The 17635-nt window shown below is 41.9% G+C and overlaps 1 protein-coding gene across 5 annotated transcripts in view; it reads left to right on the top strand.

Annotated features, from left to right (window-relative positions):
* Positions 1 to 17635, top strand: part of rhea (Talin_middle and talin-RS domain-containing protein rhea) — a 42209-nt gene that overhangs the window by 11593 nt on the left and 12981 nt on the right. For 3 of the 5 annotated variants that reach the window (XM_012366463.2, XM_067353348.1, XM_067353346.1), the window contains 6 exons: positions 14112 to 14304; positions 14729 to 15130; positions 15259 to 15529; positions 15600 to 16103; positions 16439 to 16536; positions 17103 to 17191. In XM_012366463.2, the coding sequence (XP_012221886.1) occupies positions 14166 to 14304; positions 14729 to 15130; positions 15259 to 15529; positions 15600 to 16103; positions 16439 to 16536; positions 17103 to 17191 (1503 nt within the window). In that variant the 5' untranslated portion in view covers positions 14112 to 14165. Of the gene's footprint in view, positions 1 to 4086; positions 4216 to 8907; positions 8989 to 14111; positions 14305 to 14728; positions 15131 to 15258; positions 15530 to 15599; positions 16104 to 16438; positions 16537 to 17102; positions 17192 to 17635 lie in introns of those variants that run through there. The other 2 variants (XM_067353347.1, XM_067353349.1) reach the window with 2 other exon arrangements.

The raw sequence follows: 17635 nt of genomic DNA, 5'->3' as shown, positions 1-17635 counted from the left end.
ATTGTCAGGCCGATTAATCGAACGATAAGTTTCACCCGTGTATGGAGAGAGTGATTGACGCTACCACGATAAGGGTTGATGGCCGTAGAGAAGAGAAGGGACGGAGCGGAGCGGAGCCGAGCCGCTGGCGCGCGAGATGGCGGACGAAAAGAAAAGCAGTGGTAGATCTTTAGGGGTAGATCCTTAATTCATCTCGGACGAAAGCCATCCTCTGTTTTCCAACCCCCTGCCGTCGAAGCTTGTCTCCCGTCATTTTCTCCATCACAGTTGCGAGTCAAGAAGACACACGATACACGTGGATGGTCTTTCCGGAACTTTATAAATAATGTCTCTTTCAGGCAAATAAATTTTAATTAATACATTAATGTATAAGTACTGCTGTTAGCTTACTCTCGCTAGAGAACGACGAGAATTTCATGAAATGAATTTAATTTAAATATAAGCTACCTTCTTTTTTCACTCTTCGCAACGTGAATTATTTCTGCCATTATATCACAGCCGGGCCGCATTAATATTTGACACTTTTCTGCATTATACAACGTTTTTTTTTTTTCATTATAACCATTTTGTTTCTGATTAACGCGATGAAAAATTCATGATAACTTACATTTGCAAAATGTTATTGTTTACAAAATCGTGTTCGAAAACTCCATCGAGCTGCGCTCGCCGAATTAATCACCGCAGTTAATATCTACTTTCATATATCATTTAATGTATAATTGCATTTTGCGTATTATCGCGTGCGCGAGCCGCGATCGCGCGTAATGTAGCAAACATTTCGATGAAGTCATAAATTGACAAAACAATGTGCTGACTGTACGGAAGTATCGGCGTCGTACGCATGCGGAAAATTCGGCCGTTACGCGCTCGAACTTTTTTTTTTCCCCGCCCGAGAAAAAAGCTCGGCGATGTTTTGCAAGCGGTTTATGGTCAACAGCGCGCTCGCCGAGACTTCCGGACGAGAGTGCCGCTCGCTGCATAAATTGCCTGTAGATCTCAATTCACCCCCCGGTACGGTGACCATTCTCTTACACGTCGTGCTCCTGAGTGACACACCCCATCCTCTCTCGCAGGAGACCTCCCGCCTGCAGACTCGCATTATCATCCCTTCGCGTCTCCCCGTTCCTAAGCCTGGGCCTGTTTGGAATCTTTTGTATAGCCAACACCTAAGGTTGCGCCTAAGAAAATTATCGGATCCCACCTTACATCGCGCTTTTTTTCACGCTTGATTGCTTAGTTCTTTTATTCTTTATTTTTGTTGCATTATTGCGTAAAAGATTATTGAATGAGATATATCTGTTGGAGAAATGCTTAGATAAGCGAGCGTTGGATTACACTCGCTACGATTATGTTGCAAAACTTTGTGCAACATGAATGAACCGGAGAGCGAAATATTTTTTTTATTTATTAAAAGAGGAGGGAAGGAATAATACTCTCATTACAAGTAATTTTATGTTTTTTTCTCTGCTTTGAAATTATTAGCATAAATAGGTCAATCCGAGATGTAAACGCAAAGAATTTCGAAAAATTGAAAAAAATTACGGGGAATAAAAACTAAGAGCTTTGTAAAAAGAGTATAGTCAAACTAAAAATGGAATTTAGTATTAAAATGACATAAATTTTCGCGATTATCTGACGCAAAAAGCTTGACGCTCGTAGTAGGATCTTTTGCGATACTTCTAAAATGGGAAACGCTAAAGCGCGCAACGTTCTAGGAAAAGCTATAGGTTGACATGGCAATTTTCTTCTTAGACTTCGCATTATCATTTTTTGCCATTCACTGTACACGCTACCTGCGATGATATTGCTGTTTACCGTGAGCGTCGCGCGTCCATATTCTTCGATGCTTTTTAGCGCATAATTCATTTTTATAATTCAAGCGATAGATATCTCAGGGGGGGTGACGTAAATAAATTTGGCTTGCACACGTGTAAACTTTGTTGTTTAATTTTCTTGGGTGTCACACGAGACGTTCGAAAACGAAGGCGTCGCGCACCGTGGAGAATACGCTACAACCCGTGTAACGCGTAACATCTTTACTTTATTCATTTTTTAATAGAGACTTCAAAGTTAAGTTTCTCCGCGCTCAAAGGCGAAAATAAGAGAAAGAGAGTCCAAAAAAAGTAGGGAACTGCTGTATGTATAATGCATCGCTTTATAAGAGAATGAGATTATTAGATCCTTTACTTTGTATATCCTCTAAACTTTCGCTTCATGTTCTTGATACGATTAGAATGTTTGTTTACATGTGATAATTACATAAAACAAGTCTTGCATTCATAGATTTTTCGCATATCTCTGGATCAAGTTTCTCAATAAACTAAAAATTAGATACGCAACGTAAAGATGTAATGAGGAATCGTTATTTTGCAAATTAACCAGCCTCTCGGCCACTCGCCAGTGACAATTAATCCACTCGGGTGAATCGTAACGTTTTGGTATTACTAATGTAGTGGTACGTGAAGATAGTAGATAGTGACAAATCCAGGATCTTCGCAGCGACATTATTAGATCAATTACAACTGCATCCTCCTAATCGCGCCATAAATTCGTACGGTGTCATCTCGATTACAGCAATCCACTGCCAAATTCGCCGCTGTACACCCGCTCAATCTTGGCGCGGTGGCGTAAAGTCGTGGCGCAAACACGCTTGCTCGCCCTTTCGCGTGCGAAAGGGCGAAAAAGGGCCAGCGCGATGCCCTATAGCGCAATACGACACTCGAAATTTCGGAGGGGTCGCGTGCTGCACTCCCGCGCGCACGATCTTCCCGTAGTAGGGGGGCACCGGCGAACGGACGACTCACCCCCTCGCGAATTGGCGGAACGGGTGGAAGCGGGGTAGCGTCGCGCGGTCGCCGCCAATCGCCGGCTTTCTCGTCCAACGATAAACCCTCGCGTCTGCGCCCCGATGTTGGCCGGGTATCTCGTCGGGATTCCCCTCGGTTCGGGTACCGCGCGCAAGGCCGCGGACCCATCACTTCTTTGGCGACAGCCGTCGGGGTAACATCCTCGTCCTTGCTCTCTACCCTCGCTCTCTTCTCCCATCCCTTCAATCCTTCGCATCGCCGCCAGACTCCGAAACTTCCACTCGCTTTCCACCCACAGCCGATCCCGCGCCAAGCTTCCTTTCCCTTCAATCTTGCCTTCCTTCGAACGATTTTAATTGCTCTTTCGCGTTACCGTTAGCTGTTTTATTTCTCTTTCTTTCCGTTCCTGTTTACTTGGTTTCGCGAGGATAGAGTCTGACCGGTGACCGACCGTTTCTACTTCGCGTCGCAGTGAAAGAGATCCCGCGACCGTTCCGGCCTCCGAACGTGCGAATTGTACTGGTCAGCTTTTTGCTGGTATTTCGGATAAAACTTACTTTCACTTTCGACCGATTTGAGTTCGAGTTTCCTGCAACTATTCGTTGTCTTGCGATTTTCGCGAAAATATCCTCTTGCAAAACTTTCGTGAAACATGTGTAGTTTTATTTGCGATTTTTAATATTTATCGCTAACGGCTTTCTCGCCGTCGTGTAAAGACAAGATAGAGCTGATATTGAAAAGCGCCGGATTTTACGTCGCTTGCACTTCCGTTAATTTCGCGAACGTCATCGGAAAACATCGTGGCTGGTGCATCGGTGTGTATGTAACGCACACGGTTGTCGCGCTCCGGAACTTCGTCGTGCCTTAAAATCGCCGTCCAGATCGTGACAATAAATCGTCCTCTTTTTCAGACATTTTTACGAGATTTTTCGAAATTTCCTTGTCGCGCCCGGTTGTTTTTTTCCGCTCTAGGCTAAAGCTAAATCGCTACGAACGTATCCAACGAGCTTATTCAGTTTTCCCTCCGAGTCAATTATCTCACCGCGAGACTGCCTTACCGAGATCCAGATCGTTCGGGTCTTCGCGAAAGTTCTTTGCATTTCTCTCGTTCGAGGTCAAACGACGAATCAAGTTCCGTCCCTTCCCTGTGCCTTTTACATTTCCTCTCCGTTTACCGCTCCTGTTGTTGTGATTGGGGCGAGTATTCGCGATCCCGAAGACGATATCCAGCGGCGTACAATTAGAGAAGATCGTCCCCGACTTCGTAATCTCTTCGTAGATGTAGAAGTCTGTCCCTTCTGTGCCGCTACACTTGAAACTCGCGCTGAACGACGAGCGCCACGAATCCGTCCGATCGAGAGGGAATCCGCCGAGCGCAATCGAGTGACACCACGATGACGCTAGCGCGGTGAGTAAGAACTGTTTAGCTGTATGATGCAAGAGTTCGGCTACTTTTTATCCGCAGCTTTAGCAATTATTAGCAAAGTAGGATAACATCTTTTTGCTGCTATGCTGCGCGAGTTTTTAGCGCGGAGGTTGCACTGCAAGAATGAGAAATCCTAAATTTTTATCGATGGTAGCTGCTTTCTGTAGAATACAATAGTTTCATAAATATCTAATTAAATAAATTATTATCAATATGACATAATCACTCTCAGCTTTGTTCAATATATTTATTCCTCGAAGAGGAATTGCAAGGAAAATTTACTACCTCGTTTTATCACGTAAATTAAAATAAACTGCAAAATATAATTAATGGAAAATTTAATGGCGATATAACAATCTTAAAAATTCAAAGATTTCAATGTATTGTACAAGTAATTACTTATAATAATAATTTATAATAAGAATAATTGTACTTCTTAAGACTTTATTATTTTTCTTTCATAATTCAACGTTATATCGAATCTTATGCTGAAATTGGAAATCATATGGTGGCCTTTTCCGGCTTCAAATTTAACGGGCAAACGAACAAGGTTGCGGGTGTGGAATTGAGTGCCGTAGAACAATCGAGATAGTACACTCAATTATTAAGAGAGAAAGTCGTAGTAACAACCCCCTACGTTCTCGGAATCAGATAGTATAATGTGAGGGTCGACTTTCCGGGGTCCCGAAATTGTCCAATATCGAGGGTGGCAGCCTCCAGTAATGATGCCAATCAGGCGTTTACGCATTGGCTTCTTTTCATAAAACTCGGTCGTTCACCCCTGTTCAATTGTTTTAAATAGCAGAACAAGATTCCCTGTTTCGGAATCCACAAAGTAGTGCTCAATTTTACGATAGGAATTAAAATTGCCTGGGCGTTTCTTATTGAATGGTATTTATTATGATTTATTTGCACGAGGGGATATAAAATTACACAAAATAAGCGTCTAAACAACGTAGATATACTATAAGAGAAAGGTACTCGCAAAGGTGGGCGTAGCGTATATTTGGACGATACTGATTGCTGAATTAAACGGAGTGAGAGCTTTTTGAGGAATTGTTTGAACAAATATAAAAGGTTCATAATGTATTACGAGCATATGATATAGATTTCGAGTTTGACATTTTACCGATAGAACCTGCGTTATTGACAGCACAGTTTTCAACTGTACAATCTCTCGTTTACACGTTCAATTCGAGTATTATTAATCATTTTCCAATAGAGTTACATGGTAACTGGGTTTATTGGCGACACACCAATGACGTGCTAAAAGTGTAGCAAATCTACTAGATACGATTTTATATTTGTTTGTACGACATATTTGTTTGTGACATTCGCGTATAAAAGCAGAAACATGAATTTATGTAGAATAGTTTTTCGATTAGCGATTCGATAATAATTAATTTCCTTCTTTTCGATATAATCAATTGACTGCAAGAAATAATTTCTCCATTTCCGTTTCCAATATCGCGGAACAAACAATCTCTGTATAAACTCAGCGGAAATTAGTTGCGGATACAGGTTCTCATATGTAGGTCTTTTATCTCCTCTTGTTTCATCGAAAACTGGCGCGGCAAAGGCACATCTTATTTTAATTCTTTTCCGATGTGGTGGAAGAATCGATGATTTCCGCATCTGTCACTGCCCGGTCACAAGCGTCCAGACGTTAAAACGACTCAACCAGGCACACGAACGTACGTTTATTTGAAATCCTAGCAGACTATTTCTTGTGGCTCGACAATAACGCTGGTTTCCTGTTAGCGTTGGCTTTGATCCTCGCGCGAATTGTCGAATCAGCGTTGACCGGACCGCTCGATTAAGAAGTCGCTTAAAAATCGCATACGTTTCTTTATTGACGGAAGAATGAGAGAAAAATTGCTGATTAAGAAAAATGTGACAAAAAATTGCAAGAAATTTGCAGAATTTCTTGCCGCGATTGATTGAAATTTTGAAATGAAATAAAACTAATTTTAATTGACAATATTTACCAATATTTTAATATATATATTACACGACTGTTGTGCAATATTACGAAATATATTGTATAACAAATATTTTTTGCCAAAAGTTTGGCTAGAACTTGTAAGGGAGAATTCATCGATCGAGAAAATTGTGAAAAATCAAGATAACGCCGAGGGATGACGCGATTTGTTTGCGCTCGCGCATCTATCGAGCTTTCTATATTCGGTGCACGGGGGTGTGTTACTGGGGCACTAGTGCGCAGAAGCCTTCGAACATGCCCGATGTGGATCCCAGAGAATCGTCCTAGCGATGCCCCTTCCCATCCCGCATGCCCGTCCGTCGCCCTGTCCCCCGCCCCGAGATCCTGCATTCGGGAGAAAGAGAGAGAGTGAGAGACGGAGCAAGGGGTGGCTCTCCGACCCGACCCTCTCGGCTACATTTCGAGCCTTGGCTCGAACCGCGCCACATTCAGTTTCTAACCGGCGATCGAAGCGACTCGTCCGTCGTGCTCGGTCGAGCTCGTCGTCGCGCACCTCTCTTGGGATTCCCACGGGATTTTACCCGAGAGGATTGCAAATCTCGTTATCCCGGCTTCATCGCGCTCGCGGTCTCACCGAAGGGTGGCGTGCGGAATCGCGGCGCGTTACACGCGGTCGGGGACGTTGCGCGAGACTCGCTCGATGCCATCGATCCTCGCAATCGAAGCGATTCAGTAACGTCTGTGCGAAGCTCACGCGAGGACAAATAGGGTTAATCGGGAAGTGCAGAAAAAGAACGCGATCCAATATATCTTCCCTTCCTTTGATTATTCGGCCCGCGATTATTGTAGTGATTTATTTTTAGAAACAGCTAGAAAGGCTACTGGCTTTTCTGCTCTCACGAAGTGCGAATTTAATTCCTCGGGTTTAAATTTTTTATTTTTTTTACATTAATTTTAAGAAGTACACTTAAGAATTATTTGAAATTTCGATAGATTTCTGTTATCTGTTATTGTTATTAATACTTATACCACTAATCTCTCTTGTTTCGTCAAGCGAAGTCCGCGGAGTCAATGAATAATCTCGTTTACTGAGGGTCGCTGAATGGTCGATTAATGGAATATCGATGTAATTAGCGGGATTTACGAGGGCACTAAAGCTCGTCGCTGTCATAAATCGGTCGTGATCGCGAGTAAATACAGTAGGAATGGAGCTGAACCCATGCTGCAGTTTCGTAGGGATAGTAAATTACCTTTACACGAGAAGCTTGCACCGGAAACGGCGCCAATCGGCGCCCAACATTCCACGATCCTGGGTATTATAGGAGTCCCCCAGTAGCCAAAATTAGATATATAGATGTAGTCGCTGCTATAGGTCGCTAAAAGCCAAGCCAATACAATGCGTCGCCGAGGTAAATATCATCCACTACTTTTTTTTTTTTTTAATAATCATCGTACTCTATCATCAACGTCGTTAATCCGCCACGTGGCATTTGTCTGTTTCAAGCAGTTCGAAAAACATTGCGCCTCATTGTAATTGTATACGTTTTTAACGGTGAAAAATAATTCGAGTCTTGGAGTTTAAAATTGTAAAATGTTTATTTGAAAATAGTGATGCGATATTTGACGTAGTTTTCAATCATGAGGCTCCGATTGTTTTTCGCGAGATAAATGTTATTCTGGTGATGTTTTATTAGATTAGAATAGAATGTTAGAACTTAGAATGAATATAAACTCTGTGTGTTGAAAAGCTTTTCTTCTCCGCAAAGTTGTTTAATAGAATTACCGCGAGAAGCTGTATGGCTTTATGTAATGAACTTGATTTCGTTTTGATTTGTTCCAGTTTGTAAAATGAGGTTTGTAAATGAGGTTCTGATTGTTTCTCGCGAGATAAGTGTTGTTCCGGTGATGTTTCATAGATTAAAGTAAAGTTTGGAATCAGTGTAAGCTTTGTGAATTGAAAAACTTTCGCTCCATAAAGTTATTTAATATGTGACGATAGTGCGGGAGGCTGTATGGCTTTATTTAATGAATGAATTTGATTTTCCTTTGATGAAATATTCATTTAATTTAGATGATCAATAGCATATTTTTCACTTTTATGACGGAGTTTATAAAGTTTCGCTGTGTGGGTGGAGATTTATTTACAAATGGTTATTCAATCGATGCCGGCGAACGTCGGTGAATGTATTTGTATTTTATTTCGTTATATGTCGCAAATGCTGTATGTGTTAGATTTAGATCTTTTTGCACTACAACCGAATGATATTAATTAATAGTTAAATAGATTCATTTTCTTATTATCTTCTTAAAGTGGTAAGAAATGATAGAAACGAGTAGAGAGCTAATTACAACAGCATGATATTATAAATTAAAATTGTTATTTAAATATTCACATTTTATCGACTTTAATTCCGACGTAGCGGTGCATTCTATGGCATAATGATAATAATGCCATAAAAAATAATTCTTTGCGAAAATCGATATTCAAATAACAGCTCGAATGCTCTCGTGCGCCAATAATCGGATCATAAGGATTAATTGGCTATTCGGATGACCCTTAAAGGGTTACGCGAGCGTTTTATATGTTTGGCGGGGGTGTAGTGACGCGCGGAAAAATGTGATGACATCCGCAAAGGGTGGCAACGACACGGGACCAGAAAGAGAGAGAGTGAGACAGGTAAAGCGTTGGGAAAAGGGGGGGGGGGAGAGTTAAAGGGTGTGAGAACCGATCGACTACTACTACCCACTTCGTGAGGCGGCGATGAAGTTAAAAAAGCTGACGACGGCGCTATAACTCCCGAGAATGGAGCATGGTAACTACATATACTGCGGCGAGAGTAAATGGCAGTAAGTGTTTTGTGTCCACACCGACGCAGGCATTACTCGACCCGTGTTAATTTTATTACGCAGATTTTGTCTACAATTGACAGGATGTGCTTGGAGAAGAATTAATTATTTTTGCGAATATTTTGGCGATGGATCAAACAATCGTGATTAAAGTATGTAGTTTTACATCAAATAATTATTTTTTGACATCAATTATTGATTAGTAACTGCACTCGCGATCTGTAATTATTCATCGGCAATTATCAAATGAAATATGCCATCTTTATTAGAGTCTTTCCATTAAAATAATATGTTAGCATGCGTTAATTTATCGAGTCAAGCGAAGTGAAAGGCATAATTGCTGTTTAATGAATAATTGATAACTTAATTATCATTAGTTGATGCTTAATTGTTTCTATTATTTATTCATCGTGATTACTCTGATTACATTATAATCATAATAATTAATAATTTGATCAGTTGTATCTAGCGTAATCATCGATTTGATTATTAATTAATTAAATTTTGCACGACTCTTGTGCAGTTCATTAATTAATGAACATTCAAAACGAAGTTGCAAGATATTCCGTTGTTAATCTTGCGTAGTGACTGTGAAGTATATTCTAATGCATAGGAAATGTAATTTGCGGTGAATATATGCATAAGGCGCGTCAGGAACAGCGGTACGTGTGTGGCCTTGTTAACGCACACACACACTCGCACATACACACGCGTTTCTATCATCTTCCGAGCAAAAACGCTGATTACAGATATGTTGTAACAGCACGTCTGAGTTGTCTAACACAGTTATCACGCAAAGTCGTCCTCGGTAAACATCACTCGAGAAGTTAACTAAAGTTTTAAGCGAAACTCTCCTCTTTCTCTGTCCAGAAAATAGCGGAGGAATCAGTTGAAGCACGGTTGACTCGTCCTCGACGTTTGTGCAAACGATTCGGAGAATTCGCACAAAAATTATTATCGTCGGTAATTATTATCGATCGAATAATGGATTGCTGCATTGCGAGCTCGCTTCTAATGAGCGTCGCATCCGGCCATTCAATTTTCCCGAAACGCCGCGGAATCGCCGTGAGCGAGATTTTTGCGAATTACCGCGGGATTTCGCGCGCGGTGTAAATAACGTCCGAACTATTCAATCGCCCGGCGCTGCGCCGCGATGATAAATGACAGGACGCCCCGGACGGCGACAGATTAACACGTTTCCACTATGGATTCGCCGTTTCCATGATAATCGACGGAGGCCTCTCGGCCCATATTGGCACGTATATGCACGGCACGATCCATTAGCGAGAGGATCTCGAGGCCGGCGGGATTAGCCGATTTTGTAGAGCGCGGCCGCATAATCGCGTCTTCGTTAACTCTCCACCCACCCACCCACCCGCCCCGCTCATATTCCCCGCCGCGCAGTTCTCAATTAGTTCGTATCAAGTGTCATCGCGGCGGATACTATGCGTGACGTCTAATTTTAGAAACGGCGCTTTTGATTAACGCGAATCATGCTGCTGGCTCACTCCTTCCTCTTCCTCCTCTCTCTCTCTCTCTCTCTCTCTCTCTCTCTCTCTCTCTCTCTCTCTCTCTCTCTCTCTCTCTCTCTCTCTCTCTCTCTCTCTCTCTCTCTCTCTCTCTTTCTCTCTCTCTCTCTCTCTCTCTCACTCACTCTCTCATTCGCTCCCGCATCTCGTACATCCGAATTGACGTTAAATAGCGCACTCATCGCGTTAATAATAGTGCGTTCCGTATTCGACAATCAACCGTGTTGGAAGTAAAAGGTCCGCGGAAAATTTTACGATGGATGGTACAGCGATGGGTATAAAGGAGGATAATGGCCGGGAATTTATTTTAATACATCAAAGGGGTATCGGAGTTCGATCGAGGTGAAAGACCTATTTGTGTTTTAGTACGTTGAAAGAAGTAGCGAGCGCTGCGCCAAAAAGAAGGCACTGCAAGATATAAAGGAGCGATTTTATTATGTTACGTAAACAAATTTTCCTTTTGTAACTCCAGTCGGTTTGTTTCTTCCTCCCTTTCATCGCGTGTTCTTCATTAGAGACGCAGAAACGTTCTTCTCGCTTCTTATACACGAGTGTTTCAATCCCGTGAAATAATTTATTCTTCATTATTTATTTTTAATTTAGAATACAGTTGTGACATACTATTTTATCTCAGTCGTGCATTATTAACTACGATGAATGGAAATCTTCATTTCTGCTTCCATCTTTAATTGTTTTCAATTGTGAGCTTGTTACGTTAATAAAACTTAAATTCAGCGCGCAGAATATAGACTATCATTTATTTTTAGTTTGGAATGCAACTGTTGCATCGTTTCTGTCACGCGTTTTTCTCCGTAATCAATAAAATTGTATTTTCGCTCGCATCTTTTATTGTTTTTAATTGTCAACTTGTACGCAATTAAAAACGCAAAATTCAATATATGCTTGAGATACAAACTGTTATTTATTGTCCGTTCGCAATGCAATTGTGAATCGTGCGGTGTTAAAGATTAAAAGTTTAATATTTTACTAGCATCTTTCACTGACAGTCCACAATTGTTAATTTGAGCTCAGCATATGCTCGAAACAAAGAGTTCGCCACTTTATCGCCAGCCGTTTCACGACGAATGTTGCGGAACGTAAGAATATTCAATTTCCAGCAATATCAATGCCAGCATTGTCGAGAAGTGGCTACGTACCACTGGCAGTATGTATGAAGTTGATGATCCAGTTGTATGTAATGAGGTCATTCCCTCTGAATCGAGTTCGTGCGTGTAGGAAGGTGACGTATTGCGAATCGAACGAAGTAACTTTGTAGCCGGCGGTGGTTTCAATTTCGCACAGTAAAATGCCGCTGGCTCTGCGAGCGATTGCCTGGAGCCGTTGCGTGATTTTTTTTTTCTCCACATTCTGCCATTTCGATATTCACTTTGTTTCCGCTTTTTTTTTCTTTTTTGAGAAAAAAGCTCTAACAATTTCGCGCATGATGCTCGTGGCAAAAAGTGTCAGTTCGTACCTTTGAGGAAGGATAAAAATGCGCGTCTAACCAGATGCATGAGCATAGCAATCGATCTCGATAATGGTATGAATAAAGTTTTACATTATCCTTCCGTTATTTATGCGTGTTCCGTTTTATCGCGCCGCGATCGCTTTCTGTTATTATATTTGCGTCGTTGAATTGCACTCTTTCGGAGAAGATTAAATATTTATACATTACTGCATATTACAGCAAGTTCTAAATAATTGAAAATCTATTATCAACATTCTAGAAAATTTAAATTGTCGACAAAACATTTTTAATCTGTTTAACTGCGATTATTTGGTCAACTCTTTAAAAAATGTTTGCTATTACATTATCAAGTTTTTTTTTATGACGCTAAACTTTTTCAATGAAGTATTTCGCACGCTTAATAATTGAGAATCGCGACGTTTTCCGCAATTTTCTTAACAGGCCTTATTGTAGCTGATACATTCGCATTCAGCATTCAGTCGAGGATCAGAAATTCGACCCGCGCGATGAAATCAAAACCATACATTAATTGGGTGAAAATTGTCGGCGGGAGAAAACCAGGAGGGGGAAGAGGGGGATAAAACCAAGAGGGACGAGGGAACGAGAGGGAGAGCTCGTAAGAAAGGACAGTCAGGCGGTGTGGCAGGGGGTTACGCTCGGAGTTTGACACAGTCAGAGACCGGCGTTGCTTGGCAACCTCTAAGGGTGGAAACCCACATTGGCGTAGGGTACACTTGCGACGAATTTATGCGCCATTACCATTCCTCATACCTGGTCGTTCTCCCTCCCCCCCTTCCCCCCTTCGCGAGGGGAACACGTGGAAAAACGAGTGAATGAACCCGACGAATGTAATCGGCTCACGATGAATACGACGAAATTGGCTATTTATTCTAATGACGCGCGTATTGTCGCGAGGAGGACACGCGCGTTTCGTCCACTGGCGATCCTTTTTCTCGCCGATGAAGTATCTGAATTGCCACTTACTCGGGCTGTTTCGCGTCACGCTGGTGCATCTTATATCCGAGGTCCGTAATGACACTTTATTTCACCTTAATGCCGTGACATATTTAATCTCTATTCATGCCCGGAATTATGTCCTTGGTCTCTTTTTCCGCGATCTTCCCGGCGAGATATCTCCACGAGGTAATCTTAATTGAGGCAATCAAATGTAATTATGACAAACAGTTTTCCTCCTACGAAAGAAGCTATTCATTCGAAATTATATATCTTGATATTGCTCGCGAACGTCCCGCACATTTGCCGTCTGACGAATCGCCGCGGCTGCGCGTTACGCCAGGATATTTATTTTAATTATCGATTGTAAATATTTAATTATCCGGCTTTTTTACGAATCGCGGCGGCAGAATGCCTCACCGCCGCTTTGTCCCTACGCCCGTGGAGGATGTGGCACTGCATCCTGTGACAAATTCTATGGCAAATGTAGTGTAGCATGGGAGATCGATATATAGACAGAAGTCCCACGGCAGCTTCCTCTTTCAGCGCGCGGCATTTTTAATCCGCCGTCGTTTCACCTCGACATTCTCGCAAACAGCGACAAAACGTACCTTCGCCCTCGGCGCTATTTTTCAGATATGTCACGGTATAATGCCGCGCAAGATTGCGCAAAGCAGCACATTTTGTTAATTACTTTTCAAGTTGCGTTGGCGCAAATAATGGCGATTCTGTTGCATTGAGAATTAATTATATAAATAACTGATATGATTACATTTAGCGGCACGCGTGATTGTAAATGTGCCAACAAATCTGCCGGATTGCATCGCGGACGTAACAATCGGTCCTTTCAACTTGTTGCGTTCAATTTCGTCGCGAAGTAGAAATTACGTGCTCGCGCATAATCCTTCAGATTACCGTCTACGTAATACTGGAGATTATCTGATAATTTTACGAAGTTGCCGCGTGCGATTGAAGGGACGCGCCGTGTCCTCGAAAATTATATGCGAAAAGTTTTTGTCGATCGCCGGCTGACGAAGCATCGCGGAGCAATTAATGTCTGCGGATAAACCGATACGGACGATCACTTCGTTTCGATCGATGTCGCAATTTGATTTTTATTTTTCACCGTCTCTTTCAGTCGAGTGATTCTGGAGGCTTCCTCGCGCGCAGAAGATCACCTCAGGTTATCGCGATGGCCACGCTATCCTTGCGCATCTCCATACCGGAGAAGAATGCCACGAAGATGATGCAGTTCGATCCCAGCACGTCGGTGTACGACGCCTGTCGCATTATCAGGGAAAAACTCGTCGAAGCCAGTAATATGGGTCAACGTAAGATATTTTATTTATCAAACGTAATCGATACACGCGCATTTATATTGTCGAAATACTCTGTTAACAATTTCGTCAACTACACTCTGCCAAAATACATATATTTAACATCCTTTGCTGAGAGAAATGCTATCAAATTTTTTTTTTATTAAATATCACGGATAATATTATGACGGAACAATATTAAATGTCCCGGAAATATCTCATTTGTCATCTCGTGCAACAAAAGGATATCTGAAATTTTGTCCAGATCTAATTTACTTTGATGGAAATAATAGGAATTTAATTGATCAAAAAGGTTTATATATTTTACAAATGTTAAATACATGATAGTTTTACATGTAAAATGCGTAATAAATTATATTATGTGTATTGCGTTAAATTACAAAAATGCAATATGTTTACCTTTCTGTTGCTCGTACAGCGAAGGATTACGGTCTGTTTCTCGCTGATGAGGACGTGAAGAAGGGTGTCTGGTTGGAGCCTGGGCGAAATCTCGACTATTACATTCTGAGAAACGGAGATCTACTTGAGTACCGTCGTAAATTCCGTACGCTTCGAGTCCGCATGCTGGATGGAACGCTGAAGACCATGCTAGTAGACGACAGTCAGCCCGTGGCGAATCTCATGGTAGTGATATGTACTAAAATCGGCATCACGAATCACGATGAGTATTCCTTGGTGCGCGAACTGATGGACGAGGAGAACGAGAATCCAAAATCCGGAAATTTCGGCACTCTTACGTTGAAGCGGAAGAAGGAGGAGAAGGGCGAGAGGGACGCAAAGATGGAACAATTGAGAAAGAAATTGAAAACCGACGACGAAGGTAATATTGAGTTCGCGCGATGTTTAAACTACTCAAAATTTAATCGCTGTTTAAATCATAATAATAAATCAATAATAGTATAAATGTAAACGGAAATGTTAAAAGTATTTTATATTTTTTTTGTGCAGTAAATTGGATAGATCCAAGCAAAACTCTGCGCGAACAAGGCATAGACGAAGCCGAGACCGTTTTGCTGAGGAGGAAATTTTTCTTCTCGGATCAAAACATCGACAGCCGCGATCCCGTACAATTGTCGCTGTTATACGTGCAAGCGCGAGATGCAATTCTAGACGGCACGCATCCAATCACGCAGGAAAAAGCTTGCGTTTTCGCCGGCATCCAGTGCCAAATCCAGTTTGGCGATCACAAGGAGGAGAAGCACAAACCTGGTTTCCTGGAGTGAGTTGCACGATCAGTAATTTTTTAAATCTTATCAATCAACACTTTCTATATCACATTCTTTTCGCAGTCTCAAGGAATTTCTGCCGCAATCGTACGTGAAAGTGAAAGGAATTGAAAAGAAGGTCTTCGCGGAGCATAAGAAGCACATCGGGCTCTCGGAGTTGGAGGCCAAAGTTTTGTACACGAAGACCGCCAGATCGCTGAACACATACGGCGTCACGTTCTTCTTGGTGAAAGAGAAGATGAAGGGCAAGAACAAGCTGGTGCCGCGTCTGCTCGGCGTGACGAAGGACTCGGTCCTACGGCTCGACGAGAAGACGAAGGAGATCCTGAAGACGTGGCCGTTGACGACCGTGCGGCGTTGGGGCGCCTCGCCGAACACCTTCACTCTTGACTTTGGCGACTACTCCGACCAATATTACAGCGTGCAGACGACCGAAGCGGAACAGATACTTCAGTTGATCGCCGGCTACATTGACATTATTCTGAAAAAACAGAAAGCAAAGGATCATTTCGGCATCGAGGGTGACGAGGGGTCCACTATGGTGGAGGACAGCGTGTCGCCTCTCAAGTAAGTCTCACACTGTCACGCGCTCAATGCGCTCCTTTGTGAACACTTCGCGCTAGGTGTGGGCTTAAGTAATAATCGCCATTAAGAAGGTATTAGAACAATTATCAGTTCTCGACGGGTCAGGCTTGTCGTGAAGCGACCGATTCAGTGCGCGATTCATGCGCCGAGAATATTTCGCGTCAATTCGATATCATCATCATGGAGGAGTTCTTAAGACGTCACGCAAACAAGCGCATTCGAGCTAATTCTAACGAGTATTACTCCGCGAGATTAATCGGTTTACTCGAACGGGTGATTTTGTTCAACGCCTTACGCATGTCTTATTTTCTCAACAGGGCTACTATTATGCAGCACGAAACCAGCAATGTCGGTAAAGGAAACGTAGAAGCAGTCTCCGTCGCAATACCAGCTGTCATGAGGGCCGGAGGAGACGGTAAGCGTCTCGAAATAGATCTTGTTTTATTTTTAGATAATTCGATCAAGATTAGTATCTTGTTGTATTGATTAACTCTCGGATTCTAAAAATCTATAATGATTATATAATGTAAAAATATTATATATAGAATATCTTTTCTAAAAATTTTTATTTACGCAAACTTCGATGTACATGGCAGCTTTTAAGAACGTGTTTTTTTACGAGCTAAATTATTCCACTATAGTTTTAAATATTACAGATTTTAATACTGCCTTTTGTTTTTTTAGTTAATTATATTTTTAGAGTAAGAAACGCGAATTAGCGATTTTTTGCACGATTGAATCCTCGGATCTTAGCTGATATATGTTCCTGTACATAAATACACTTTTCACTATGTAAATACACGTTTGTCTAGCTTTGAGCATTCGTACAAATGTCGCTTGCAATCAGATTAGATAATTAAGTATACCGAGCTCTCCTTTAGCTTTCAATGGAAAATCTAAACAGATCGAGGACTCGATCGGGGCGATCGATAATTGTAAATAGAGCTATAGAATGCTCAGAATGCGCGGTATGATTTGTAGGAGCTCGACCATACGGAACCGGCCACATAGGTGGTGCTCAATACACGACTGTCAGCGGGCAAGTGAACATCGCTCATACTCCACCTATGGTAAGCTTCGTTAAAAAGCGTCTAAACTGATCAAGCTCAAGCTCATCTTGGATGTCGGTGTTTTTTGGTTGCTTGTTATAAATACCTATGCGCCTCGAACTGTAAAAATGGCCGAGTCTTTCGGGAATTCTTTCATGTTGTTTAACGACAAGCGAGCCGTGTCGTATCACTGTGTGACTATTGATGAATGATGATTTGTATATTTATATACCTGGGATGGTGTTACATTTTCTTGTGAATGTCTAAAATCGCACTGATCATTGTGTTGCACTTTAGAGAGCGAAATTTTAAGAGACTAATAGACGGTTAAATTTATTTTCATGCTAGGCGCCTTCTATTGCGGACACAGAGTAGGTACATTTACAGTAAGACTTTCAGTTATCTGTTTACTCCTCAATTTATGGATAATCCGTTTTACTTTCGCCGTTTGATTCATTTGCGTTT

This window comes from Linepithema humile, chromosome 4 (assembly GCF_040581485.1).
Source record: "Linepithema humile isolate Giens D197 chromosome 4, Lhum_UNIL_v1.0, whole genome shotgun sequence".
NCBI classification, from domain to species: Eukaryota; Metazoa; Arthropoda; class Insecta; order Hymenoptera; family Formicidae; genus Linepithema; species Linepithema humile.
This window is presented reverse-complemented; position numbering and strand designations above follow the sequence as displayed.